Source organism: Coenobita brevimanus, chromosome 63, assembly GCF_032717465.1.
Source record: "Coenobita brevimanus isolate Jiangsu-jjx chromosome 63, ASM3271746v2, whole genome shotgun sequence".
Taxonomy (NCBI): Eukaryota; Metazoa; Arthropoda; class Malacostraca; order Decapoda; family Coenobitidae; genus Coenobita; species Coenobita brevimanus.
Window position 1 is genome coordinate 39,349,273 of NC_137016.1, and position 27,967 is coordinate 39,377,239.

Here is a 27,967-nt window from a genome sequence, read left to right on the forward strand (position 1 = left end):
CAAAGAAACTTCTGGAAAGTATGCAAGAGTGCAGTAATGGAACACGGAGATATTGTGTTCAGCTATTGATTACTGACCATCAGACATCCATCTGATTATGTGGTTACCACCCAGCATAGTATATGACTTCCTGGGTTACAAGAAACCATTTGGCTTGTCACTTAGTGTAGTCTGCTGAAGCTTGCACTACATCAAGTAAGCACCCCTCCCCCCCCTTTTTTTTTTTGTGGTAGGTGGGAGACCATAGTTACTTGGAAAAATGTGGTTGAACAGTACATTGTGAGAGAAAAGCAAGAGGGAAAAAAGTAACAGTGATAGCACCATATAAAGACATTGGCTCCTATTCTTGTCACATATAGAAGATCCCTAACACCTCTTCTTGGGCAATTTACTTTGTATATTAAACCTTGTAATCATCTTCTGTGCCATTTAAATGATTTTAATATAACCATACTCCGCATGAATAAAGTACAAAATTATATGGAATTACTTTATCCAGAAATAAAATGCTAAGGAAGGAGTGCAAGGGAGCCTCCTTATGTGATGAGCATACAGGCCATAACAGCTTGGTGGTGTTCACTTATGGGCATATGATGTCTAGGATTGTCAAAAGGGATCACAGCATCAAAAATGATGATGATGATAAGGATTAGAATAAGACATTACAACAAGTTCACTTAGGGAAAAAAAAAAAAAAAAAAACTACACTGCATAACTGACACACAGGCATAACTCCCCCTCAATTACAGGCATTTTTGAAGGTACAGTACTTACCTGCATTTTAAAGTGCATTGTTTCCTGCTCGTATGAGGCAGCTTTGTTCAACTGATGGCTACTTTTTATGTGTAACATCAACAGCAGCATCTCTTAAGTCCAAGGTTCCTTCAGGGGACCTCATTCCACATTTTCCTTTATTTGCTTGTAGAGGTTCTCTCTTCCTCATTCTGCTTTGTGTGTCCCATCACCCTACTGCTATAGCACATTCTTTCCATGTCTAAAAGGAAATAACTTTATGTTCAACAATAAAAATTTTATTTCAACACAATGCTCTACTCTCACTTCTCATCAGTCATATGGTGGGAAAGCTAATGGTAACATAACAAGTATACAACTTGTGATTAACTATACTTATCAGAATGCAAGCAATTACTCAATAACTTAGCTCAGATCTGTTCTTTATGACTAGAACTCGATCCAGTTTTCTTCATGATTGAAATTAAGCAAATGTCAGCTAATGCTGGTGTTAACTGAAAATATATGTATATAAATGAGTATATGAACAGATATAATAACCAAGTCTGTAGAACATGAGAAATAGGGGTGATGCTACATAATTAACAAGGACATGGATACACTGCATGAATTATATATGCACATGGCAAGGGTTTGCACCAATCTTAGGCTTGAGTACTGAATCTATCTGGCAGGAAAAAAAAAAAATAATAATAACAATAATAATAATAATCTTGTGGGGTAAGGAGAGGTTAGGCATATGAAGTGGAGCCAGGATTTTGGAGAATCCAACAACAAGTGAATGAGAGTCTGTCCCAGTCCACTGTGAAAAATGTTCATAGATCTCCCTTTTTTGTGCTTCCTCTCTCCTAGACTTCTAGAACCAACCTCACTCCCATCCTTGCGGGTGGGGTGGGGGTGGGGAGAGGTTGACAATGATGACAAATGACAATGAGTCACTCCCACCAAAATGTCTCATATGTGCGCTCCCTTTCAGTAACTTAATTCTTTATGCTGTATGTGTGAACAGCTTACTCATGCAAGTTCCTGACAATATTTACTGCTATGTTATTCAAGAGCTGCAACACATTATCAGATTTGCAATTCAATTCCTACTTACAAGATTGTACTTGGTAAATAAATCATCTCTGACCAAAGAACTAAGAGCCATGTAACAAATGGTAACTTAAATCATTGCTTATCATCATCAACAATTTAGTACCGGCATGAACTTTCTATAATAATATTTTCCTCTATTACAGTACAGCACATCACATACTGACTCTATAACTCAATTTAATAATACAGAATGACTGCATTTCTAATGTTAAAACTACCCAAATTACTATAACATATCTGTTTATTACTAGAAACCTAACTGGCTGGAACACATACAATGCCCAGCATCTCCACCCTGATTCATCAATGTTATTTCTACAATTAAAATCTTGTATCCTTTAAAAATATTTTCACTGACTTCATCTCTTGACCTCAAAATATGTCTGATTATGGATAACTTTGGATTACAGTCAGCAACTATTTCTTGGGTATCTATTAGTTAACTTCACTTTCTTCACTTTGTGATATTGCATAGAGTAGCTAATTTATAGTTAATAAGTACCGCAATATCTTACAGGGTTATTTTAACACACATGTACCACCATACTAACAAAATACATTCTACGGTACATGAAATGGAATAACAAGATCAATACTCTTCAATGAGGCTCAGGACATTAAGAATAAAAGCCTTTAATAAAACCTGGCCCCTACTTTCATCACACAAGGTACAAGACAGGTTGCAGCACAAGTGGTGGGTGGTCAGTTCACCATAAGCACTGCATAAGCAACGTAAGTTGCTTACGCAGTGCTTATGGTGAACTGACCACCCATCAACTTTTTATGAAGAAAATATACCTGCAGGATTGAAAAGAACTTTAAAACTGTGACTGATAAGTGAGCGAATGTATGGCCCAATTCGTTGGGCATTTGGTTACTAGTTCTAATTTTATATTTTGCATTTCTAATATGAATTTTATCCACCCCATTTATTACGGTGGTCAGAAATAGGGACAGATAATTGATTATTTAGTGGCTCTGCTATTTTATGAGTTATCCATCAGGGGTCGTATGATAGCTAATACTGCTGTAAACTTCTCCATGTGCAGGAAACTGTCATTCATAAGAACTGATGGCCTGTCTTCATATTAAGACCAGTTTTTTATGTAGTTCCTAACGTGAGAGGGAAGCTATTTGTCAAACTTATAAAACACATACAAAATAAGTCTTTAGTATCCATATACAATCTGTAAAAGAATAAAATCCCTTGCATCAAGTATCCACAGCTGCTGTATCAGTGGCATAATAAGACAGGCAGCTGGAGTACTGAAATAAAATTAATGAGAAAAATAACAGAATAGCAACTCTCACTGTCAGGACAACTTCAGTACAGTATTCTATTTCAGCAACTGCCAGGTAATTTTATTCAGATGACAGGGTCATTGGAACACAAGCGTTTTAACACTCATTGCTGTACCATTAACTCTCTCATTGTCAAGGCAGCTCTACTGTTCTATTCCTGGTAATACCAGTCAATTTCATTCAACTGGAGAAATTATAAAAGTCTAAAAATGTTAACAGCTCAACATTACACTTGGCTCATCAGTTTATCCCATCATTCTTTATAATGCATAGATTTAAAGTTCCACAGCCTTATTACAAACACATCCATATTGCCCCAACTATAAGAATAATCTCAAAACAAACTGACACAACAACATTCATAATGCAATGAATGGCAACATGAAATGACTGAGTGGGGGGGCTTTGGGCTCACAATTCATCAGCTTGGGAGATTCCTTAACACCTTGTCCATATCACTTTATTTTGCTACTATGTCAATACAGATATTACAGGCAGGTCTCACTTTAAGTGAAAGATGTATTCTGAAATATAATGGATTATTATATACTGTATATATGGAGCTGTGAACTCAGGAAATCTCACAAATCATGCTTAGAGGAAATGGTGGAATAATAAGCAAAATTTCTGCTATAGCTGAGGGCTAAAAAAAAAAAAGGGGGGGGGGGACAGGTTGTAACAAGGATTTGCAATACAAAGACATAAGCTGCATACACAAGAATGCAGATGCATAACAGATAATAAAAATAAAGGAAAAGGTGGTAGAAAGTTTCCTAAACTAAGAAAAATATGGCCTATGCTGTAACCATCTAAGAAATTTACTTTGTTTGGTCAGTGGGAGGAGAATCAGTTGTATCACTAGAAGCGGAACTTGAGGCTAGAGGAAGTGCATCTTTACTACTAGAAAAAGTCACAGTTGAGGCTACAGGAGTGGCTACAGCTGAGTTGACTGGGGAGGCTACACTTGAAACTACAGGAGAATCTAAAGAAGAGGCTACAACTGAAACTATAGTCGACTCTACAGGGGAAGCCAACGCTGAAGCTATATGAGATCTTATAGGAGCTACTGCTGACACTACAGATGAGACTAAAGGGTAGGCTACAGTTGAGACCACAGGAGAGGCTGAAGATGGGATTACAGAGGAGGCTACTTCTGAAGATACTACAGGTAATAAGTTTCTAGCTGGAGGTACTGATGAGTTAGTAGTAAGGGGGAAGATTAAAGTAGAAGGGTCGCCAAAGAACAAAGAGGATTCTGACACCTGTGACAAGCTGCTTGAGGGATGTAACATGGTGCTGCAGTCAGTAAAGTCTCCACTAAGAGAGCTGGAGGGAGAGGTTTCATCTGATGAAGAAACTGTGCGTGTGTGGAGATGGAGCCTGCGCCGAACCCTCTTAATTCTGGTAAGGTCCTCATTGGAGTCATCTGCAGAGTGTGGGCGCTTGGTCCCTCTAGCAAACCAACCCCCATCACACTCCTGGTCAATTTTCTTACGCTGTCCTAAAGAGCGCAGAAAGGGCCAAAAGTTGTTCTCCACGAAGGATCGAAGACCCGGAGGTAGGGGTAAATCTGCTGGGGGCACTTTGGTTTCCTGTCGCAGGTGCAGAAACACAGCCTCTGATGCCATAAACTGGAGGTTGGCTGGTACAGTGCAGCTTGTCACCAGCTTCATACCAGAATGGGCTGATGTAGAGCTCACAATTGGGTACAACTCCTTGTTCTGTAGCCCAGAGAAGGCCAACCCTAACAAAAGAAAGCTTCATTAGTCTTACTTTGTAAAGTAACTTTTAACTTAATACATTATACTGCTTCATTATGTGAATTTTCAAACATGCACATCATTCAGATCATGGTGAGGTTAGTTTTAATATCATCCCCCCCCCACCACCACCACATCCCTCTCTCTGACTCCCAACATGGATTTCAACCTACGCAATCAACCACAACCCACCTCTCCAAGTTAAATTATCCTTGACCTTTCCTTCATTCTTTCCTCTTCCTTCTGTCTACAGGCGACTCTACAAAGAGTGACAAGCCAAATGGTTTCCTGTACACCAGGAAACCACTTACTAAGCTGGGTGGTAACCATAGAACCAAATTATGGTGCCTGGTGGTTTAGTGGACAATTAAGGCATTCCAATTGGATTAAGCCAGTGCAGGTTTATATCCAAGGGATGATTGGGGTTTATTGCTCATGTAATGCTACTGAGGGATGAGTGAGGCTTGTCACTCTCATCTTAAATGTCAGGACCAACCTGCCTAGCCCCAGGCTCCTACGCTTCTCGTGGGGCAACACTGGATTAGATGATGAATGAATAACTTCATCAAGAAACAACTGTCATTAAAAACTACCCTAACAGCTACAAACAAAAACAAAGTTTTTTGACTAAGCATCAAAACACATCCTAATTAATAAAATCCTCAACACAAAGATAATTGAAAATGATAAAATATGGCTGGCCAACTTCTTATCAGGAAAACAAGCCCAGGTACTCAACCAAAACCAAAGTTCAAAATTCAGAATGCTATCCAGTGGTGTTCCACAGGATTCAGTCCTTTCACTCTTACTACTGTACTCAACTTTTTCCTCCATGACCTACCAGCCCCTCCCCCTTCAATAACAGTACCATCCTAATCTGAAGACTTGGCAATAGTTTCACAACACTCCAAATCTTAACAAGCAGCAGCCCAACTCCAATTATAAAAAAACTCGGTAGAAAACTAGCAAAGACAAAACAGAATGACTGCCTCACCAACCAAGTCAACCATCACCCTCTTCACTCCAGACAGATACGAGTCTCAAACTTACCCCCAGTGTTTCCTTCTTTAACCAACTGCTCCCAAAGAAAAGATGCACCAAAGTTCTAGGAATTACTCTTGACACACACATGACATTTTCTCAGCACGTAAGTAACATCAGTGCAAAGGCATCTCATATATTTAATACCTTGATGAAACTCACAGGCACTACTTTTGGATAAAAGAAGCCCAGAAATTGTTACATACAATTCGTTAGAACAACAATAAACTATGCTTAACCAACATAAACACAGATAAGCTTCAAAAAACACAAAACAAAGCCTAAAGAACAATAACAGGATGCACAAAAAATAGAAACACTTCCAATCAGAGATATATGAATAAGAGAGGCACACAGTTCACTGCTTCTGCTCAAGACACATCCCACCCTTGTGACTTCACGTTGCATCACCCATCAACCAAGAAACAAGAAACGAACACTTGCCCAACATCATATACCGAGTGTATGCGAGTGCTGTGAAGAGGGGGAATGGGAGGGGGAGACTGAGGATGAGAAGGAGGGATGGAGTGGACAGGTATATGAGAGAGGTGGGTGTAAGTTGGGGGGGAAAGCAGTGAAATGGCAGGGGACAGGGTGACATAGAGCCAATTTGTTTGTGTCCGTCCTGTATGGGGTAAAGGCATCTGCCTATACATAGATAGATAGTAATGCTATCAAGGGAAACAGGTTGGTCATCTATGCTTAAACATGGTGGATTACAGTACTCTAGTATCAATCCCCTAAAATTTGAACTGGATTATATGGAACTGGTAGTTATTTTTTTCTTATTATTATTAGTTTTAAAACTAATCCAGTTTATTACCCTTCTCAGTCTGATGACATTTTATATTCTACTGTACCGTACTTTTTTTACCTAAAGATGATTTCGTCTGTACAGAGGCATAGCCCCGGGCTCCTACACTCCTCATGGGGAAACAAAGGATTAGATGATGTATGTAAGTATGTGAACTGAATGACTATTTGTGCTGTGAAAGTGAGCTGGATAAGATGAATATATGTCTTGTGGTGTAGGGGGCTGGCCGCTTAACATAGAAGCAAGCTGTACTGTTTACTAAGTTGTATTTTGTGCTTGGTTCTGAAGTAGCTAACTGAGTAAGGTATGTCCCTCCAACTAAACAGAACTTGGAAGCAGGTGTACTGGCTTTTAAACTAACTGTCTTGAGTATTGAACGATGACTAATAGAAAAGAGAGGAAAAGAGAAAAATCTGGCAAAATGTAAAAATGAACAAACTTGATGAGAAGAATCTTGACATCTCACCAAGAGGTTTTCTATTCAGGAAAAAGCTGAGTGTTCCACGCCATCCATCCAAATGCAGCCCCACAATACTGCCTTTTCCCCATCGTGGTCCATACTGCCGAAACTTGCCACCATGATGCACTGACCCTGTAATACAAAGTAGTTAAGCAACCAACTACTTTTTGTCAATAAGATATAGCAACCTGCTTGTGCAAACTACTGTAATGTTCAGCTTCCTTTTCATCATGGAATCCTCAATTACCCAGTCCTTTATGAAACCTAAGGATGGGATGAGGTATCATCCAGAAACATGGAAAAAGAATGTTTGAATTTTGGAACTATCAACACCATGCCCTGCGAACTGGGCTAAACAATTATTCACAGATTCAAGGAATCTAAGTTCTACTTCACAAGCCTAACAATTTTTTTTTTTTAATACAAAGACATCAACAAAGTACACTATGTTAAGTACTGTACAGGCATACAAATACATAAATACGCTAAACAATAAAATGTAAATACATGAAAAATACAACAATTTACATTAAGGAAATGGGATAAAAATGTTACCAAACTACACAAACTTAAGGAAAGGTATCATATATATACATCCATCCATCATCTGATCAAATCCTCATCCTCATCCGGACCTCCTTTCCCACCCTAGGGCAGGGTGAAGAGTAGCAATGACCAGACAGCCCAATCATGCTTACAGCAGCTCTGCTTTCTCTATTCCCATTCATCAGGCTTTCAAAATATTTTTTCCATCTGGTCCTTACTTCAACCCCATGGGTTAATAATCTACCACTAAGATCCTTCACACTTTCGCATTTCTTTCCGCTGTCACTTCTACATTTCCGCACCTCTTTCCAGAATAACTTCCTATTTTCAGAGTAATTTGCATTCATTTTTCTTCCTATCATTTACCTCCTTTTTCCTCTTTACCAGTCTCTTTACATGCTTCTTGCTCTCAATATATTCAGTTCTTATTTCAACTGAACTCATGTCCTGTAACCACTCCAGCCACTTCTTCCTCTTTTCCTCCACTGCTCTCTTAACCTCTTCATCTCACCACGCCATACCTTTCTTCTTTGTTGTTATTCTTGCCACACCACACTGCTTTGGCATTCCTAACTATGCAATCCCTATTAGCTTTCCACACACAGTCCATATTCATTTCACTCCAGTTCACTGATTCTAACTCCTCCCCTACTTTGGTCTTGTATTCATCTGCCATTTCTGTGATCCTCAGCTTCTCAACTTTCAGTCTTTCTCCCTGACTGCTCCTCTCTTTCCTGGTCCACCTCACTCCTCTCAGCTTGATCTTGCATACCACAATCATATGATATGACAGACCTCTACATTGTCCTCTCACGGCCCTCGTATCAGCAACCATTCCCTGCATTAACCTCTCTATGTGCACATAATCAATCAGGCTCCTTTCAACATGATCCCAGTTCCCTCTATACCATGTGTATTTATGTGCATCTTAAAAAAAAAAAAAAAAAAAAAAAAAAAAAAAAAAAAAAGGGAAAACAAATACATAAACAAACTACACTCAGACAAGACAAAGGATGCAAACACATTACCACAATACATTACCGTACAGTACCTCTTAATATTAAAGCTAGGTAACAAGAACACTCATCATCATCATCATCATCATCATCATCATCATATCCTGCGTTGCCCCATGAGGAGTGTAGGAGTCCGAGGCTATGCAAATTGGTCCTGACATATAAGTTGAAAGTGACCTGCCTCACTCATCCATGAGTGGCATTACATAAGCAATAAACCCCAACCATCCCTTGGATATAAACTTGCATAAGCTCAATCGAAATGGAGCCCCTTAATTACCCACTAAACCACCAGGTGCCATAATTTGGTTATATAGTTACCACCCAGTGCTGTAAATGGTTTCCTTGTGTACAGGAAACCATTTGGCTTGTCACTTAGCGCAGAGTCACCCATAGACAGAAGGAAGAAGAAAGAATGAAAGAAAGAAAGAGGAGGAAGGAAGAAAAGAAGGAAGGGAGAGGAAAATGCAGTCAGATACATAAAAAATTACACTAACTCATACATAAGTGAAGGCACTGTACCTGTATAAGAATATCCCCAGGATTCTGTATCACGTCCCAGTAGTGAACAGAAACGCCGAACACCATGGCTAAGGTCACATTTGGCTGTGCATACTCCAACCATCTGTGAGTTGGGGAGCATATTTCATAAGCCACTTCCTCTATGAGATGATATACAAGTGCAAGGGTCAAAAGATGACTGGGTGATTGATTCAAAATTAGTGTTAAAGTAAAACGCAGGTATGAAACATCACCATGGTTGTTCATTACATATGCTACACTATAAATATATGTGTCAATGGCAGGAAAACACAGAACGACGAAATCAACCCCTTGGATCACGTTAGGTCAGCCTGAATCAGCTTGACTGATTATAAACTATTATGGCACTTTGTAAACATACTGCCAATCCCAGAAACTTAACCACGATTATTTTTGGCAGTAAAATTACTGTCAAAAAATTATGATGGCAAATTTTACACTTTCAAAGCCCCATCAGAAAACTGGGACAGTACCGCTGGAAATCTGGATTTGGAATTTCTGGAACCAAATTGTAGTCAAGGGCTTATTGAAGGCTATATCTATCACTTCCAGTTTGAAGTGTAACACCAAAACTCAATTATTCGGTCTAGAGGAAAAATAATGCTGAACAATATAAAGTACATCACTGGAGTTAGTAGTAAACCACTTCACTTAAGGGATATCTTTCTTACTAGAGGATTTTATTCAGCTTGAAAAAATGTTTCAAACTAAAGGGTGCTACAGCACCCAACAGATATTGTACACACAACATTAACATTCTTCATATAAACATAGATGGCATAAACACACAAAAAAACAAGAACTCACACAATTCATCAAACAATGAAACATACATACAGCCATCTCACAAGAAATAAAACTGCACAAAACACAAAAAACACCTACATTTCATAACTTCATCACCATCAGACAAGACCATGCCAATGGCAGTGGCAGTGGACTCATCACCCTAGTACACCAATCCTTCAACTTGTCAGATACAAGTGCACACACAAAATCACTTCTCCCCCCACATGACACCACAGCAGAAATACATTCATTTTCATTCATTCATTGCCAGACGCCATGTATCCCAAACGGGGTGGCCAAGGGCTTAGAGTTACTTGTTTTACAGGGAGGGGCACTAATCCTCCACCAACCCCACTTGACACGTAGGGATGCCAACAGCATCTGGTGTTCCCAGGCGGTCACCCATCCAAGTACTAACCAGACCCAACGTTACACTCAGTTAAAATATGCACTGGCAACAAATCACACATAACAATCGCCAATACAGTACATGCATTCACCCCAGTCATCCTCCACAGTACCACACAATTATTCTCCTCAAGTACACCACATCACTAACATACCCAACATCATCCTGGGTGGTGATTTCAATCCCAAGATGTTGGCCTGGCATGTCAACAACCCTGATACAGACAGAGGGCTGGTATTACAATCCTAAACAGACAATTTTTTTCATCCTCAACAATCTTCATCAACATACCCATATCCCACACCAAGCCCTCTTCCTCCCATAATACCCAGACATCACCTTTAGCTCTTCAAACCTCGCCCCCACAACATCCTGAAGAATGGTCAAAACTCTTGGCTCTGACCACCTCCCAATCATCATCACTATCAAAACCAGAATCGCCCCAGCTGGCCACAGACACACATACACTAATTATAAGAAAGCCAATTGGGAGGCCTTCGCAACTGAAACAGAACAACACTTTGAAACACTAAATGGTACACCCATCACAAACACCAACTCCGCTGTGCAAACTTTCAATACAATTATTCAAAATGCAGACAATCCCTAGAGACAACAAAAAGAGACACAAACCCAACTTCACACCAGAAATTCAAGGCCTCATCAATCAACCTGATACACCACATCACTCCCCAACATCCCATACACAATACACCATGCAACAAATATAAGCACTCAACACTAAAATAAACAATATCAGGGCAACAAACACTAAACTGGAATAAGTATCTCCATCCACCCTTCCATCATCCAAGCCTACGTTGTCCCGTGAGGAGCATAGGAAACCGGGGCTAGGCAAGCTGGTACTGACATGTAAGATAATAGTGCCCAGCCTCACTCATCCCTGAGTGGCATTACGTGAGCAGTAAACCCCAACCACCCCTTGGATATAAACCTTCACCGGCTCAATCCAACTGGAGCGCCATAATTACCCAGTAAACCACCAGGTGCCAAAATTTGGTTATATGGTTACCACCCAGCACAGTAAATGGTTTCCTGGTGTACAGAAAACCATTTGGCTTCTCACTCAGTGTAGAGTCACCCACAGTCAGAATGAAGAGGAAAGAACGAAGGAAAGAAAGACAAAAGAAGGAGTGTAAAGTGACTCGTAGCCAGAAGCATGAGGAAAGAATGAGGGAAAGAAAGAAAGAAGAGGATGGAAGGAAAGAAGGATGGAGGAGAGGAAAGGGCAGACACCTGAGAGCAGCACTGCATCAAGTGAGCAGATGGTGAGCACCCCCACCTACCACAAATAATTATCTCCAAACACTTAATCACAAAACAAACACCAGCAAACTCTAAAAAACACTAAACAGCATCACAATCTCCAACAACAACACTACACAAACACATGCTGCCATCACAACAACAGACACCATACCCTCAAACAACAAGCACACACTCTCATCAATCACTTTTCACACATCAGTCATCTAAACCCCCATCACAACGGCCGACGTGTCATCTGATGCAAGAGACAGTTCCCCACAGACCCAGGCTTCGCACCCTTCACTTACAACCAGACGGAGCACATTATTAGCAACTTTAGGCACTCATTGGCTTTTGGCCTAGACAACAAAGGCAACATACACCTTAAACATCTTGGACCACAACGCATACAAGCACTCACCAACACATCTAACTACAGGTACTCACCAACATAATACCCAGCATCTAGAAGCATGGTACTACCATCACTATCCCCAAACCCAACATAGACCACACACTGCCTTCCTCACACTGCCCTATCACACTCCTTTGCACCCCCTCCCAAGTCACTGAATGACTAGTATTACAATCAGTAACACCTCACATCCCCCTAGCCCCATCACTACATGGTTTTAGGCCGCTACTCTCCACAAACACTCTTCTTACAGACCTTACACAAAGAGTTTTTGATAGCATCAATTCAGCTGGGCCACCACACAGAACACTCCTAGTCACACATTAAACATTAGTAAAGCTTTTGATGCTATCTCCCGCCATAACCTTACAAACAAAATATTCAACACAAACATGCACAATAACACAAAAAGATAGTTGGCAAACTACTTGGCAGGCACATGTGCACAAGTAACATTTGCCGGTCGGTCATCGAACATCAGAAACTTCACAAACGGCGTCCCTCATGGATCTGTTTTGTCTCCTACACTCTTTAATCTACACTGTACATGCACGACAAACCCACACCCCACACACCATAGATACACATGCAGTAGCTTCCTCTGCAGATGACGTAATGCTTACGTGTATGTACCAAAATGTAAACACAGCCACACACATCCTCCACCCTTACATCAACACACTACATGAATGGTTCACCATGAACAGACTCAATACAGTCCCAGCCATATCTACTGTGACCGTTCTCACAAACTGGACAGCAGAACATAGTCACATTCCACACCTCACCATCAATGTCATTTAAACAACACATTACAAACATTAAAATCAAATTAACACCAAGACTCAACGCCCTAAGGTCCCTTGTCCATACAATATTCGGACACAAAAAAGAAACCACCACCACAGAGTACAAACAATACAGTATATACATTCAGTGATGAATTATACAAGCCCTGCTTGGGCTTCTAACCTCACTAAAACACACTACAACACCCTAAAGACCATACAGAACAAGGCCATAAAAATAATCACAGGTTGAACAGCTACTACACCTACAAACTACCTACACCAAGAAACCAAAGTCCTCAAAGTCAAGGATCATCTAGACATGAGAGGCACACAAATTCTTGTCACAGCCTCCACAAATCCACTCCATCCACTACACTACATGGCAGCACATCCACACACACACCAAGGAACATCAAAACAACACCCAGCACTCGATATCATACACTAATACTGTCATCTCTCCCCCCTCGCCTGCCTCACACCAGGATCCAGAAGCACATCCACACTCAAACCACTCGCCGCTCCATTCAGTCACTCAATGACAACACACAGCTGCATGCACGGCCTCTCAATATCTACCCTTCTGAATCCTACCTCCCCCGTGAGGACAGGGCCCACCTGGCCAGGCTGAGATGTGGACTTCATCCAGCCTTCTTGAGTTACCAGAAAAGGCTGGATGACTCAGTTGCTGACGCCTGTCCAGGATGCAACATAGCAACCTCAACTATCAAGCACATTATGGAAGACTGCATTGCACACAATCGTTTGTGCCAACAACACAACATACTATACACTCCTTGAAGGCTCTGTGAGAAAGCCTGGTCTCGGCTGTGGCCTTCCTTAGGGACTCGGGGCTGTTCAGTCAGACTGCCTAGGGAACAACCACTACTACTACTACTACTGTAGTGCTCATTAACCCATTCAGTATATGAGGCCTTTCCTTAACTCAGCAGTCACCTGAAAGTAGCAAAAATAAACTAACAACTCAATCTCCTGATTAAAAGGGGTTAAGTGTGTCTGACTAAAGGTCTTCTCCAAGGGAATCACTTAGTTACCTATGTGCTGCAACTCTCCTCAGTTATCGCATTCAGATCACATATTTTGCAATTTATTCTACCTACCTTTCCCTTACTTTTTTTAAGCATATGGCATTTTTCCAACTGAGAGGGTTTGATACAGCCTTCATGAAACCCTCTGCTACTAAACTGTAACCTTTCGAAGATAGCAAGAATACAGAAGAAAAACATGTCATTTCAATGAAGGAGTTAAACACTGATTAATGCTATCTAGCAATGACATATGAAACAAAAAGTTCAAGTCAAATTAGATAACATAAAAGGTAAAAAACAAGAGGGTAATTTCATGACAGTGTACCTACAATATCAGTGCCATACACAGCAGATGTCATTTTGAGTTCCCAGTAGTGATGGAGGTTTGGACTAAGTAGGTCAAAACCTCGGACAGCAGCTGTGCCCGAGCTGTACTCAGGATTGAAGGTAATTTGACGTCGCTCTGCCCCCAATACCACACTGCCTGCTTGCCCACCTTCCTCTCGGGAGCTCCACACCCAAGCAAATTCTGTTGGCAAAGTCAAATTCAGTAATGGCTGCCAGGCATTCAAATAAGTTCCTGGGAGCTTTATACAGCAGTCCCCTGAATCAACTGTGTAACATCCTTGGGGAGGGAATAAAAAAAAAGTAGCAGGGACTGTGTCGATGGGAAAAAGAATTTGATACCCAGGACTAATTCATTCTTTGGAAAATGATTATGGTAATGCTTTACAGTACTCATAACACATACTCTGCTCTCTCATTCTGGTGGACTGCATCATGTTAACTGTGGAAAAAGACAACGCCATACCATCACACATATGCATGGCTATCTCTGGCTTACGAGGTTAAGGCGAGACTCTGCAACTTTGAAATCACAGTGAAATAAGAAAAAAAGATATGGTTCTATACTATTATGAACAGAAATCATTTAAAAGCATACAGCTGAAGAGTATTACAGATGTAGTATGAACAACTTTTTAACCCCTGCAGCCTAGGGATGTCCAGTAATAAGCAGAATAATCGTTTGGTGATAGCCTGAATAATAAAAGGCATCCTTGGGCTGTGGAGGTTACCGGTACTAAGACTGGTTCTAGCCCTTCAATGCACTTGTGACATAAACCAAAGCAAACTGAAAGATGTCCTCAAGTTGCAGGGGTTTAATGCTCCAAAATGTTACGATACTGGAATATCACAATTAATAAGTACTTTACCTGCTTCTTCTTCCCCACATTTACATTCAATGGGTTCCAGGTCAGTGTGGGAGCAGAAGGCATTGCTTTGGGAGCCCATACTACTTGGCTGGCCCCCATCTCTCATCATACAATGCTGGTATGCCATTTTACTCACACGCTGAAAATGTGCACAGGCATTAATGTGAATCTTATGTGACTGATCACAAGAACTGTAGTTTGTAAGGTAAACTGAAGAAAAAGCATGGAAGGAAAAAGGTGAGAGGGGAGGTAAGTGGAAAAAATAGTATGAAAGACCCTCATTATAACAGACCCCAGTATAACATATCAGATTTAATGGATGTCACAACTCCCATCAAACTCTCGTCGGCTATAACGAACAATGTCTGTTAAATGGGTCACAATACTTATGTTTCCTACTCCTTTTACTTCAACCTGGCCTGAAATTGCCCTCTTTCCATTGTGATTGATGAGCTGTAATTAACAGACTATATGTAACACTACTAAACATGAAGAAGTACCATAACAAGGATGTGAAATAAGTTGCAAAAAGGCAAAATTATGGACCAAGTTGATGTAAAATGGCTATACAGTAGTTGCATTTTTATAATACAATACGCTACGGTATTGTACTCATTTATTTTGCTACGGTATTGTACTCATTTATTTTGCTACGGTATTGTACTCATTTATTTTCAAACGTGCTTGAAATCCTACCTGGGGGGTGAGGGGTGGACCCTTGGAAATCACCAACTACTGTATTGGCTTTAATGGACCTGGTTTTCCCCCAACTACCATAGTCCGATATAGCATGGGTCTACTGAAGTAAAACCCGAGAAAAAAAGCGTTGGTAGAAGCATATGATTGATAATTAAGTTACAGTCAATGAAACTTGCAACAAATATATAAGCTTAAACTTATGGAATTCATAAAGAGAGTGTTTGGTCTGGAATTCTAAAGGTATTGGTACGTGTGATGTTGCCAAGATAACGGTTTAAAAGAATGTAACATCTGTATCATGACTGAGTATGGAAGAAAAATGAGAACAGAAATAAGCAAATACTCACATACATACCACAGAACCAGAATGAATGATCTAAGTACCGTATATTGGAGGATTAGTAACTAAATAAATAAATAAATATCGGTTTGAGCAGACCCACAACCACTGAATTATGTTGGTTCTTTATACTGTACCTCCACAGAAATTCAACTTTGAAGTGAAGGGCTTTGGGTAGCAAATCTTATTAAAAAAAAAAAAAAAAAAAAAAAATACACATACTAGCTAACAAATAGACTGCTATATGGAGAGCTGAAGGATATCTGTACTCAGAACTGGACTCTTAAATGATTAAAATGAACATAAAATCCATATGTCAACCTTATAAATCACTAGGAAATTGAACTGTAACTGAAACTGTACTATATATAGTCAACTTGGATAATTTGTGGTTATTTTAGTCTTAATACCAACCGTGACTTAGAAATTCCATGAATTAAAAATAACATGGGCAAAATTACTTATGACTAACCTCTCAGCAAAGGTGCCCCCTACCACCATACTTGCATCTGACTAGCCACCAGCGAACATTAACACCCTTTCAAAACAGTATGTAATGCATGTACAGTAGTTAATGTGGACGGTTCTTACCTGACTCTAACTGATGATAATGCTTGTGTGGATGGATGAGGGAGAGGGGTTCCGTGGCTTGAGGCATACTACGGCTTCTCGGCATGAGGTGAGTGTGGTAGTAGTGGGGACAACAGGGTGAACTACTGCACCTGGCTGCCACTAGGCGTGGGTGGGAAGCACTGTGACTGACTTGTAATACTTAACTATGACTGGCTTCCGGCCATGACTAGCGTAAATGACGCTACGACATGGAAACCTCCTAGGAAATGAGTCACTTGGGACAGCGACCATGGCCATCAATTAATCAAAGTGGTTACTGCAACACACAAAGTGATCACAGTTTGGCTGGAAAAGTACCGTGAATTTAAAAAAAGTGACTAGCAAACCCATGACATATATGAGTTGACTGAATACAGTAATCTCTTGATTATCCAGATGTCCATTATCCGAACAATCCAGTATCCGGACACTGTGATCTGGCTGCTCAAAACCATTACTTGTACATTTTTCCATTTTATTCAGACAAAAAATTTTGCATCCGGGTGGAAATTATGACCATGCGAACATTTTCACCCAGTCAGCTTATTTTTTTTCATGTCACTGCAAGGTATACCTCTGCAATGGTGACTGCCTCTCCATGGTTGATGGGTCTGCTTTATCGTGGTAGGGTAATAGCTTGGCTGTGGTTTATAGGTCTGCTTAACCAGACAGAGCAGTGTAAAACACCAGAAATAAATGTAGTACGATGTACTACTGTGGCCTTGTACAATGGCATTCAGTGTCAGGGTATGCACAATGGGGAACCAGGGGAGAAGTCCATTATCCACACGAATCCACTATCCAGGCATGCCTTTGGCTCCATTACGTAGAATAACTGAGGAATTACTGTATCTCATAACCTGGTATGTGTTGAGAAAATAAAGTGTGTTCTCTTAGTTTTAGAGAGAGAGAGAGACAGACAGACAGACAGACAGACAGAAAGAACTGAGCTGTTGTGTGAATTATAAGAGAATGTGACAAAACTAACCTGAGTGAGCAAAGAGAAGTACAGCATGAAGTCACTCAGGAATTCTTCTACTACATCACACCTGAAAAAGCAAAAACTTCATTGTCTTTGTATGTATGGTACCATCTTAGCCCTGAAAAATTAACTTTTTATTTACTATAATGCCAATTTATAAGAATTAAACACCTTGTCCATAAACGGTAATAAAAAGGATAAAATCATGTTGCACTTGCTGTTCCATATGAACACATTTAACACATGAAATGATAAAACCCCTCAAATACAGTAAGCTTCCTTTAGAAAACCAAAATGACATTACCACTACGCTTGCACACATTTGGTATCATGATTTTCTCGTCTTCGTCAGTCAAAATCACACCGGTATCACTGACCTCAACTCAAAATTGTTGGTCCTCTACACCTATACACCAATATACTTACAAGTGGCATGAACTACTGTTGGGCTCAAAAAATGACTGACAAGAAATATGCTGACATTACCTGCTGGAGATTGCAAATGATCAGCTGCAGTTGCTATGCTGCCTCGCTCAGCCTACTTCCAGTCCTCTTTCTCAATTATTTCACGTCCACAGGATCTACCATGCATACTAATAAAGTCTTTAAATGTATATTTATGAACTATAACGGTATCTCGATGCAACACCTTCCTTTTTAAGGGTTACTCCTCTCACGAAACTCGCAGGGAAAATTCAGGTCACACGTAAACATTGGATTTGGATCTCTACATGAACTCGGTTTTAAACCTACTGTATATGACACATCTCGACATTATACGGCTACTACTGATCTGTATGCAAAGTATTACCAATAACAAATAATAATTATCATTATTACAAAAATGCACTAGGGTCTCTATCAAATCAAAATAATCAACAGCGACAGCCGTAATCTTCCCGATGCACGCGCGGGAAGTTTAAAAATTACGCGATGCTGTAAGCGAGCCAAAAATGTTACGGCACCACTACTGGAGTTTTTCTCCCTTCAGTATATCTCTTATTCAGCATCAGCGGTTGGATAAAATCCGTTAAATCATCATCACTGAGCTCTTCCCTACCTTTATGACCCTTATTTTTCTCCCAGACCATTATCGTAAGTACTGGGCACATCTTCACACAATTCAAGCTCGAGCTTCATCAAATATCTGTTTGTCAGAGTGCTATCCATATTCCAGCCAGGTCCTTGTCCACGTCACCTAAGGTTACTTGAATTTGTAAAGTCCCTTCCCATGTGTGGTCCCGATCGCATATCTCCCTTCTGTATTACGGTTCAGCACCACCGCCCTCAGCCAGGCAGCCCTCGTGGGATAAGGTAACGCTAGGCTAGTTTAGGTCAGATTTGCATGGATTATTTTGCTTGGGAAGCACATTGAGCATATTTCCGAGAGAGAGAGAGAGAGAGAGAGAGAGAGAGAGAGAGAGAGAGAGAAAAAACTATGGTTAGTTTTGAAACGACGGGGCGAGCGTCGTTCCTGGCTGACATTCCCGGGGGTGGTGCTGAGCCGTCATACAGAAGGGAAATTATGCGTCCCGACCTTGTAACAATGAGCTGGCAGATCTGTGACAATATTTATAAAATCACCTAACCTAGTGTATAAGATACGTACCGTACTTATGTTTATCTTCACTCACAGAAGCAACACACACTTCACAACCAAACTGAAGTGATTAAAGTGATAAATATTAGAGAAAAAAATATTCCTGATAGTTACAGTACGGAGACTTGTTTACTGTAAAAAGTAATTATGATCATTTACGACGGAACTGCAAGGCTGTCTGTGACCTCTGCCTGTTGCCAAGGAGCGTCTGTCTCTCTAGGGTAATGAGAATTGGGCGAATGTTGGTTGGCTGCTTTTTTATCTATCAATCTAACCATCCATGTATCTATCTATAGCCAAACGCCATAATGCAGTAAGAGGTGCCCACAAACAAATCGCCTCCATGTCGCCCTGTCCCCCGTCATTTCGCTGCCCTCCCCCCAACTTACACCCTCCCTCTCTCATATACTTTTCCGCTCCATCCATCCATCTCATCCTCGGTCTCCCCCTCCCTCTCCCCCTCATACACTCCTCGTCAGTCTCTCACTCCCCATCAACAACCTGAAAAACACTAGGACTTGCAAAACTACCTAGAATGTTGCCTTCTGAGGGAATTTCTGTAGCCTGTTGACGCTCCTTCACCTAAGTTCGTATTTTCGTCAGTGGCACACCTCTCTTGCCACATTTTCGTTTTTCTTTTTTCAAACAGCACGTTAATATTCTCTAATATGTAATTAATGCAGTCTATGATGGTAATAAAATGCCTTATATAACAACCAGGAGAATCGTGAGGTGTAGCCTACTGTGCAAAATAAATAAATAAATAAATAAAATGAAACACGTTAAGGAGGACGTGCTAGAAAGCCGAAGCTGCCGACGTGAATACCGGCGTCACTAAACACAAAGCGTAGGAAAATGTATCGCAAATTACCGAAATGTAATAATAATAATAATAATAATAATAATCATGATAATAATAATAATAATAATAACAATAATAATAATAATAATTAATAATAATAATAATAATAATAATAATAATAATGCAGTGAAATGAAATGTTGCAAAATGACAAAATTTTGCAAAATGTAATGAAACGAAGCGAAATGTATTGATATGCGGTGACATGTGAGAAGATGTAGCGAAATGTACCTGGTCTAACAGAGGCAGATCAGGAAGGGGGGTGCAATCCCCCCTTTTTTCCTGCGATATTTTTAACTGCAACAAGTACTGCATACACTTACTGAATAATAAAAAAATAAAAAAAAACGACAATACGTCTGAAATTTCCATATCGTATGAATTTGAATTATTAAGAAAGTTTCACAGTTTATGACTACACAATATACCGTGATAATATATATAATGTACTGTACATACATATATTATATATACAAATGCTGATATCCACAAGGAAAAGGAAACACAAGATATCCCGAGCACTTTCGTGTATTCACTCCCCTGAAGATGTGAATACACGAAAGCGCTCGGGATATCTCGTGTTTCCTTTTCCTTGTGGATATCAGCAAATCTGTGAATCACGCGTTATTAATTGCAATATCTATCTATCTATCTATCTATCTATCTATCTATCTATATATATATATATATATATATATATACACACCGTTATTACTATCTGTACTTCTATCACTCAACCCTTGCTGCATTTTTGTGGGTAATAATATTAGCAATAAAATTTTGGCCTCCACCCCTTTCAACAAACGCAGATCCGTCTCCGTGTACTTGCAGCAGGTTTTAATTTCTGTATGTATAATTACCGTAGAGTTTTATCGATATATCCTGTCCCCTGCCCTGCTAAGCCATGAGCTTTGGAAATCATTGGGGGAATCCGCGGCTATTGACAATGATAACCCTTCAGCTGCATATTGAAGACTGATTCACCACACGGATTGAAAAGTCCAAGGAGAGGCGACAGGACTTATAATGCGGACTGTACACACACACACACACACACACTCTCTATCTCTCTCTCTCTCGACTGGGGAAGGCCTTACTGCGTTACAACAAGGCACTCGGATGCACCCACTTAAATCATTCAGTCCGGACACCATTTTTCTTTCACTCTACTTCTTACCAGACGATTTGATTCATCAAAGCAGAACTCCATAAAGACGGTTTGCTTTCACCTGAGGGAACTGGGTCACTCAACCTGAATACTAACTCGTGGTTCCGCGAAATTCATTTAACCTTGCTTTTGAGGGAGTCTCCTTGGTTACTAGTCAAATTTACCCTGGAATCTGACACATAAAAAAACCACTCGTCTATATATAACCCTTCCGTCTACATGCATACATACTGTACATATACGCACATACAGACATACATACTTCCTGTCTACACACACACAGAATATGGCAATATTTGTGTGTGTGTGTGTGTGTGTGTGTGTGTGTGTGTGAGAGAGAGAGAGAGAGAGAGAGAGAGAGAGAGAGAGAGAGAGAGAGTAATCCTCTACACTGGTCACCATAATTATGCAGTCCCATCCCAACCCACACACCCACCCCACCCCACCACCCACCACGCATTTATGAGAGAAGAGTGTCATATTCTTGTGTCATATCCTAGTGTCATATCCTAGTGTCATTTTAGTGTCAATCTCTTATAACGCTTCAGCATTCAAGGTGTTTTTTTTTTTTTTTCCGGTTTAGTCAATATGGACAGTTTTATTCTTAATTGCATAGACACCCACTTCTTACCGTAACACCTCTCCCATGGCGATTTATTTCTGGACATTACGCTTCCTTATTTTCTGTTTCTGATTAACAATATGTAGCATTAGCATTATATAAACAGCATAATTAAGACTTCAAGTGCAAAATGAAAATAAATGGCACAGAAAAAGGTGCTACAAAGGTGAAATATTAATTAGCATAGCATTAATTTCACCTTCGTTGCAACTCTTCCTATGCGATTTATTGTGCATTTTGCAATAACTATTGTTTATATAATTTTAATGTCGACATACTGTCCATTAGTAATACAGAAGATAATGAAGCGTAATATGCAGAATTAATCACTACGAAAGAGGTGTTGCGAAATATCAAAAGCCACACACACACACACACACACACACACACACACACACAAAAGGACCTGAATCCTACCCCTCCTGTTTTGTTTTTTTTCCCGATCGGCTGGAAAAAAAAAAAAAAAAAAAAAAAAAAAGCCCAGTTCCGTCTGAAGAACATTTACAACTGACGAAATGCAATGAAAAACCTCCATCTCTATTAGTGAGTGTCTCAGATGGGTAAGATTTTCCGCTATGTATTCGTTCAACTTTAGGAAGGCAAATGCGTATATCTTGTCTACGTGGCATAGTTCACTACAATATGATGCTAGTCACGAAGAAGTGCTATGGAAAGGATGTGGAGCCGTGGTATCCGTCCACTGAGAAAACACCTAATTCTTCAAAGTCCTTTTATCTTAACTTGGCCTAGATTTTCGTCCTGCATCCTATTTCACGTAGCTCAGTGGCAGACTCAGTACCACGGCTTTACATCCTTTCCACAGCACTTCTTCGTGACTAGCATAACATTCTGGCGTTAGTTTACTGTTGAAACTCAGTGATCATGATGGAGAGATGGCAATTTAGGCCAAGTTAGAGTAAAAAGATCTGATCAAAAGTTCGTTTACAAATTCACAAGGTCCTCTGGCATGTTCGTCACCCTCTTTCATGACGCAATTGTAACAGAGAATCATCTAGGCTACAGACTGAGAAACGTATACCTCTCTCTCTCTCTCTCTCTCTCTGCCATCGAATGTGCCAACAAGGGAATCACAAAAATGGAATCAATTATGGACAGAGAAACGTATCCCCCCTCCCTCCCTCTCTCTCTCTCTCTCTCAGCCATCGAATATGCCAACAAGGGAATCACGCAAAAAAGGAATCAACTATGGACAGAGAAACGTATCCCCCCCCCTCTCTCTCTCTCAGCCAACAAAGAAACTAAGAATCTAAAGAGGCGACAAAAGACTAACTTTTGTCTCCGAGTGTACAGTATTTTTTTTTTTTTACCGAAAAAGAGCACAGAAAGGAAAAACAAAAACAAAAATAAATATAAAATAAATAAAAAATGCTTGTATGACCTCCCTTAGTTCCTACAATATGGAAATTTCCCCAAAACTGAATTAATTGTGAGGCAATATAAATATAGGAATTAGGATACATAAATTCTTCTACCAATAAATCAATATAGGAATTAATATACATAAATTCTTCTACAAATGCACCAATACAAAAATTAATATATATATAAATTCTCCCGTAAATACACCAATATAGGAACTAATATATATAGATTCTTCAACAAATGCTCCAATATAGGAATTAATATACATAAATTCTTCTGAAAATGCACTAATATAGGAATTAATATATATATATAAATTCTTCTACAAATGCACCAATATAGGAATTAATATATATAAATTCTTCTACAAATTAATCAGTGTAGAAATTAATATTATACATGGTGACCGGGTTGAGGGAATACTGCTACTTTTCTCATACATTATTAATCTCCATTGTTTTGTGGAGAGATTTGACTGGGGTGATGCAGAACACAGACTTGCAAGGGTGGGTGTGGTGGTGGTGAGAAGAACTGGCTGCAAGTGTGGGTGTGGTGGTGGTGAGAAGAACTGGCTGCAAGTGTGGGTGTGGTGGTGGTGGTGAGAACCGGCTTGAACTGAGTCTCACGGCCTTCAGTAGCTCAGTAAGTTTTTTGGTTATATTTGAGAATTTTAATGGTGTATATATATATATATATATATATATATATATATATATATATAAGGCGGTTTTCATTTTAAGGTATGGTCCTATGGTGTATGGTCTGGGATATGCCTCTGAACCGACACTGCAGCTCACCATCCACTTCCTGGGGCAGGGGGGATGCGGAGAGTCTAGAGCTGTTGGCAGGCCCAGGTGGATTCTTCATTCCGGCTCCGATGATTGTCTGGGCTCCGATGATTCTTCGTTTGGGCTCTGATGACTCTTCGTCCAGGCCCTGATGATTCCTTGTCTGGGCACGTCCTACAGCCAGGCTCGTCGATTCCTCCGAAGGGAAGATGCATACTCCAGTGTCGATTGCTATGGCAGGTAAATATAAAGATGATAATTTGAATTGTTGTGAGCAGGTGGAGATTGTCAGACATGAAAAGATTGAACTTGCTGGTGAATCTCTTAGTGTGTGGAAGAGTTTTGTTATTTGGGAGACATGTTGTGTGCTGGAGGTGGAGCTGGAGCTAGCTCTGTGGCTAGGGTGAGAAGTGGTTGGAAGAAGTTCAGGGAGCTCTTGCCTCTCCTGACATTGAGAGGGCTCTCCCTACGTGCTAAGGGGTCTTTGTATGCAGCATGTGTTAGGAGTGTAATGCTGTATGGGAGTGAGACCTGGGCAGTGAAGGAGGAAGATATTCGCCGGCTCAGACGTACATAAATGACAATGATTAGGTGGATGTGCAGTGCGTCCCTGCGTCCAAGGCCTGGAGGGGCTGGGTTTACGATGGAAGAGTTGAGAGGTAGGATGGGACTGGAGTGTACTGGTGTTGTGATGAGGAGAGGTAGATTGAGGTGGTTTGGACATGTGGAGAGGATGGGGGATGATAATTGGATGAGGAAGGTGAGAAGTGTTAATATTGGGGGTGGGGTTATGAGGGGTAGACCGAGAAAGACATGGGACGAGGTCATTAAGTGTGACCTTAGGGTTAAGGGACTGAACAGGGAGGCTGCAATGGATCGTGCAGCGTGGAGAGCCGCCATTAGGTGACCAAGGCCGACACATGCAAGCATGTTGGAGCCTTTAAAAACGAAACGAAACGAAACGAACGAAAACCTCCGTTATCTGTAGGGGTTAGGTTGTCCACTCAGGAATTTTTTTTAATCGAGGGCATCATATCTGCATATAGCCGGGACCATGGCATCACCAAGCTGTTTCTCCATCACCAGAAGTAAGAATTTTCAAATGAAAATTTTAAACTTAATGTAAGACTTGGAAAATGCTGGAGGTTTTCACAAACATAACACACCTTTCTTGGAGTGACCTTAATAAACTAACCAAATGATGCAAAGTAGCTGAACTTCACCATAACTGTTCTCTCTTAATCTTAATAAAATTTATACAGCAGTAGAGGAGGAAGAATGCAGGTCATTGTACTGACAGTTGTACTGACACCTGTGGTCGCAGGGCAAGAGAGGATGTTGCTTTTTGCGTTTTGTGTGTGTGTGTGTGTGTGTGTGTGTGTGTGAGAGAGAGAGAGAGAGAGAGAGAGAGAGAGAGAGAGAGAGAGAGAGAGAGAGAGAGAGAGAGAGAGAGAGAGAGAGAGAGCAAAATGACTCTTAAAGTATTTTATTCAATTTTAACCAAGCTTGGGAGGAAGTGATAAGGGTCAGCCAATGAGAAAACAGTTTTTTTTTTTCTTTTTTAGAACAGTTGGTCAAAGGTTACCGTCACAAGGTTAGGTCAAAGCTTTACCGAGCAAAATCATCAAGAAGTTTTTATCCAATTTAGACCAGACTTGGAGGAAGGGTTGAAGGTCAGGTAAGAATGAAGTGTTATAATTTTGAAAAGAATCAGTCAGAGATCAAGGTCACCGGGCAGGGTGAAAGATTGACCCATGTGTTTGCTTGTTAACAAAATAACGAAGAGTTTTGATCCTGTTTTAACCAGACTTCATGAAGGGGTTGATGATAAGCCAAAACCTGTTGTTCTTCAGAACATTAAGGTAAAAGTCAAGGTCACAGGGCAAGGTCAACTTAAAATTTTTTATTCGAAATAGACCAGACTTTCTGTAATCGTTGAAAGCAAGGCTGCAATGAAAGGATTCGATTTTGAGAATCGTTAGTCAAATGTTAAGGTCACAGGAAAAGGTCAAATGCCAAGGACACAGGTCAAGGTCAACTCTGACAATTTTGATTTGATTTGAACCCAGCTTGGTGGAAGGGTTAAGGACAAGACAGAGAGGAAGTGATTCAATTTTCTGAATAATCAATCAGTGGTCAAGGTCACAGAGACAGTCACAGAGACCGGTTGGTGAGCATTAGATACCCTGTACGATCTCTAGTGAGCACGGGTGTTGCAGGTTTGTTAAAGAAGAGACAATAGGTGAAGCAGAAAATAGTATTAGATTATAGTTGTCTGGTGTGGGTTACTTGTTGTTAGGACTGAATATTTGACTTTGCCCGATGACCTTGACCTGCGACAAAATACTCTCAAAATATAATTGCTTCACTCTTGCCTAACCTTCAACCCTTTAGTCAACTTTAGCTCAGATTAGATAAAAGTTGTTTGACTTGACTTTGTTCAGTAATCTTGCTCTTTGACATTTGCCTGTCACTTTGATGCTTGACTAATTGTACTCAAAATCTGTTTTCTTTATCCACGTTTTAACCTGGACAAAGTTAAGTCTACATTAAGTAGAAACTAAGATTAGGTTAGGTTATAATATAGTTTTATTAGGATTGGTTAGGTTGTAATATGGTTTTACCGGGATAGGTTAATATTTAGGTTAGATTGCTGTACTGTACTCTAGGTTGGGTTAGCTTAGGCAGTGCTAGGTTATGGTTAAGTAAGGATTGGGGAGTAACAATAAGTTTGGGTAGATTTGAGCAAGTTTTATATTTTCGCCTTCTTCAGCTGGCTTAGCTGTGGCTGAGTCATCATCTCTTCAGAAGATTTCACGTTTTTATTCAAGTGTCTGTATTTTGCAGAAGAGCTTGAGATAGGCTATATTGTTTTGTTAGGTTAGGTTATTACCTTATTCAGATTAAGTTAATACGGATACCTTATTTAGGTTAAGTTAATACCGGTACCATATTTAGGTTAGGTTAAATTATTAGTGTACACTATAGGCTAAGTCAGCTTTGGCAAAGTTATGGTTATGTAAGGGCGTTTGAAAGACTGGAGATCATAGGATGTAGGAAATACAGACAAAGGGAGAGTTCCAGAGTTGACCTGTTGCATGAATGAAGGACTGCCCAAAGGATCCTAGTGAGATATACCACCTTCCCCTCCCTCTATAAAACAACGATAATAAATGCAAGGAAATTATAGTATATGTAAAGACAGCGAGGAAAACTATTTAGTATGTGTCTGTTTATGTAGATGCATTTCTGATGGATTGATTAGTCTAAAGGAAGTTGTTACATAAGAAGATGGAGGGTGAGCGGTTCTTCACATCCCTGTCTATCTGTCTGTCTATTGCCAGACGCCTTAATCCCGCAAAGGGCGGCCGCAGACAAAACGCCTCAAAGTCGCTCTGTCACCCACCATTTGACTGCCCTCCTCTCATCTCACTCCCCCCTCCTTCATTTACCTCTCAGCTCCATTCCTCCATCTCATCCTTGGTCTCCCCCTCCCTTTCCATCCCTCCACTTCACTTACATACACCCTCTTAAGTCTTTCATTCCCTATTCTCTCCACATGTCTAATATGGCTTAAAGATACAGTAATGCACAACTCTGTACGGTAAGTGTTATGCCTTGTTTTACTGTGTTTACATATAAC

General features: G+C 40.2%; 1 protein-coding gene across 1 annotated transcript; it reads right to left on the reverse strand.

Annotated features, from left to right (window-relative positions):
• Nucleotides 1–3,919: 3,919 nt before the first annotated feature.
• LOC145404339 (SPRY domain-containing SOCS box protein 3-like) lies at nt 3,920–18,434 on the reverse strand. Its single transcript, XM_080275861.1, has 7 exons — nt 18,389–18,434; nt 17,909–17,969; nt 15,270–15,408; nt 14,385–14,584; nt 9,313–9,415; nt 7,235–7,360; nt 3,920–4,897 (listed from the first exon to the last, which is right to left on the reverse strand). Exons 2-7 carry the CDS (start codon nt 17,933–17,935, stop codon nt 3,972–3,974), a joined length of 1,521 nt encoding a protein of 506 aa, XP_080131987.1. The 5' UTR covers nt 17,936–17,969; nt 18,389–18,434; the 3' UTR covers nt 3,920–3,971.
• Nucleotides 18,435–27,967: the final 9,533 nt, after the last annotated feature.

Coding starts and splice junctions, on each gene's coding strand:
- LOC145404339 (XM_080275861.1), bottom strand. CDS start 17,935: ATGCTGTACTTCTCTTTGCTCACTCAG. Junction 15,409..17,908: donor ACTTCTCTTTGCTCACTCAG/GTTAGTTTTGTC, acceptor GCACATTTTCAG/CGTGTGAGTAAAATGGCATA. Junction 4,898..7,234: donor CCTGAATAGAAAACCTCTTG/GTGAGATGTCAA, acceptor TTCTTTTGTTAG/GGTTGGCCTTCTCTGGGCTA.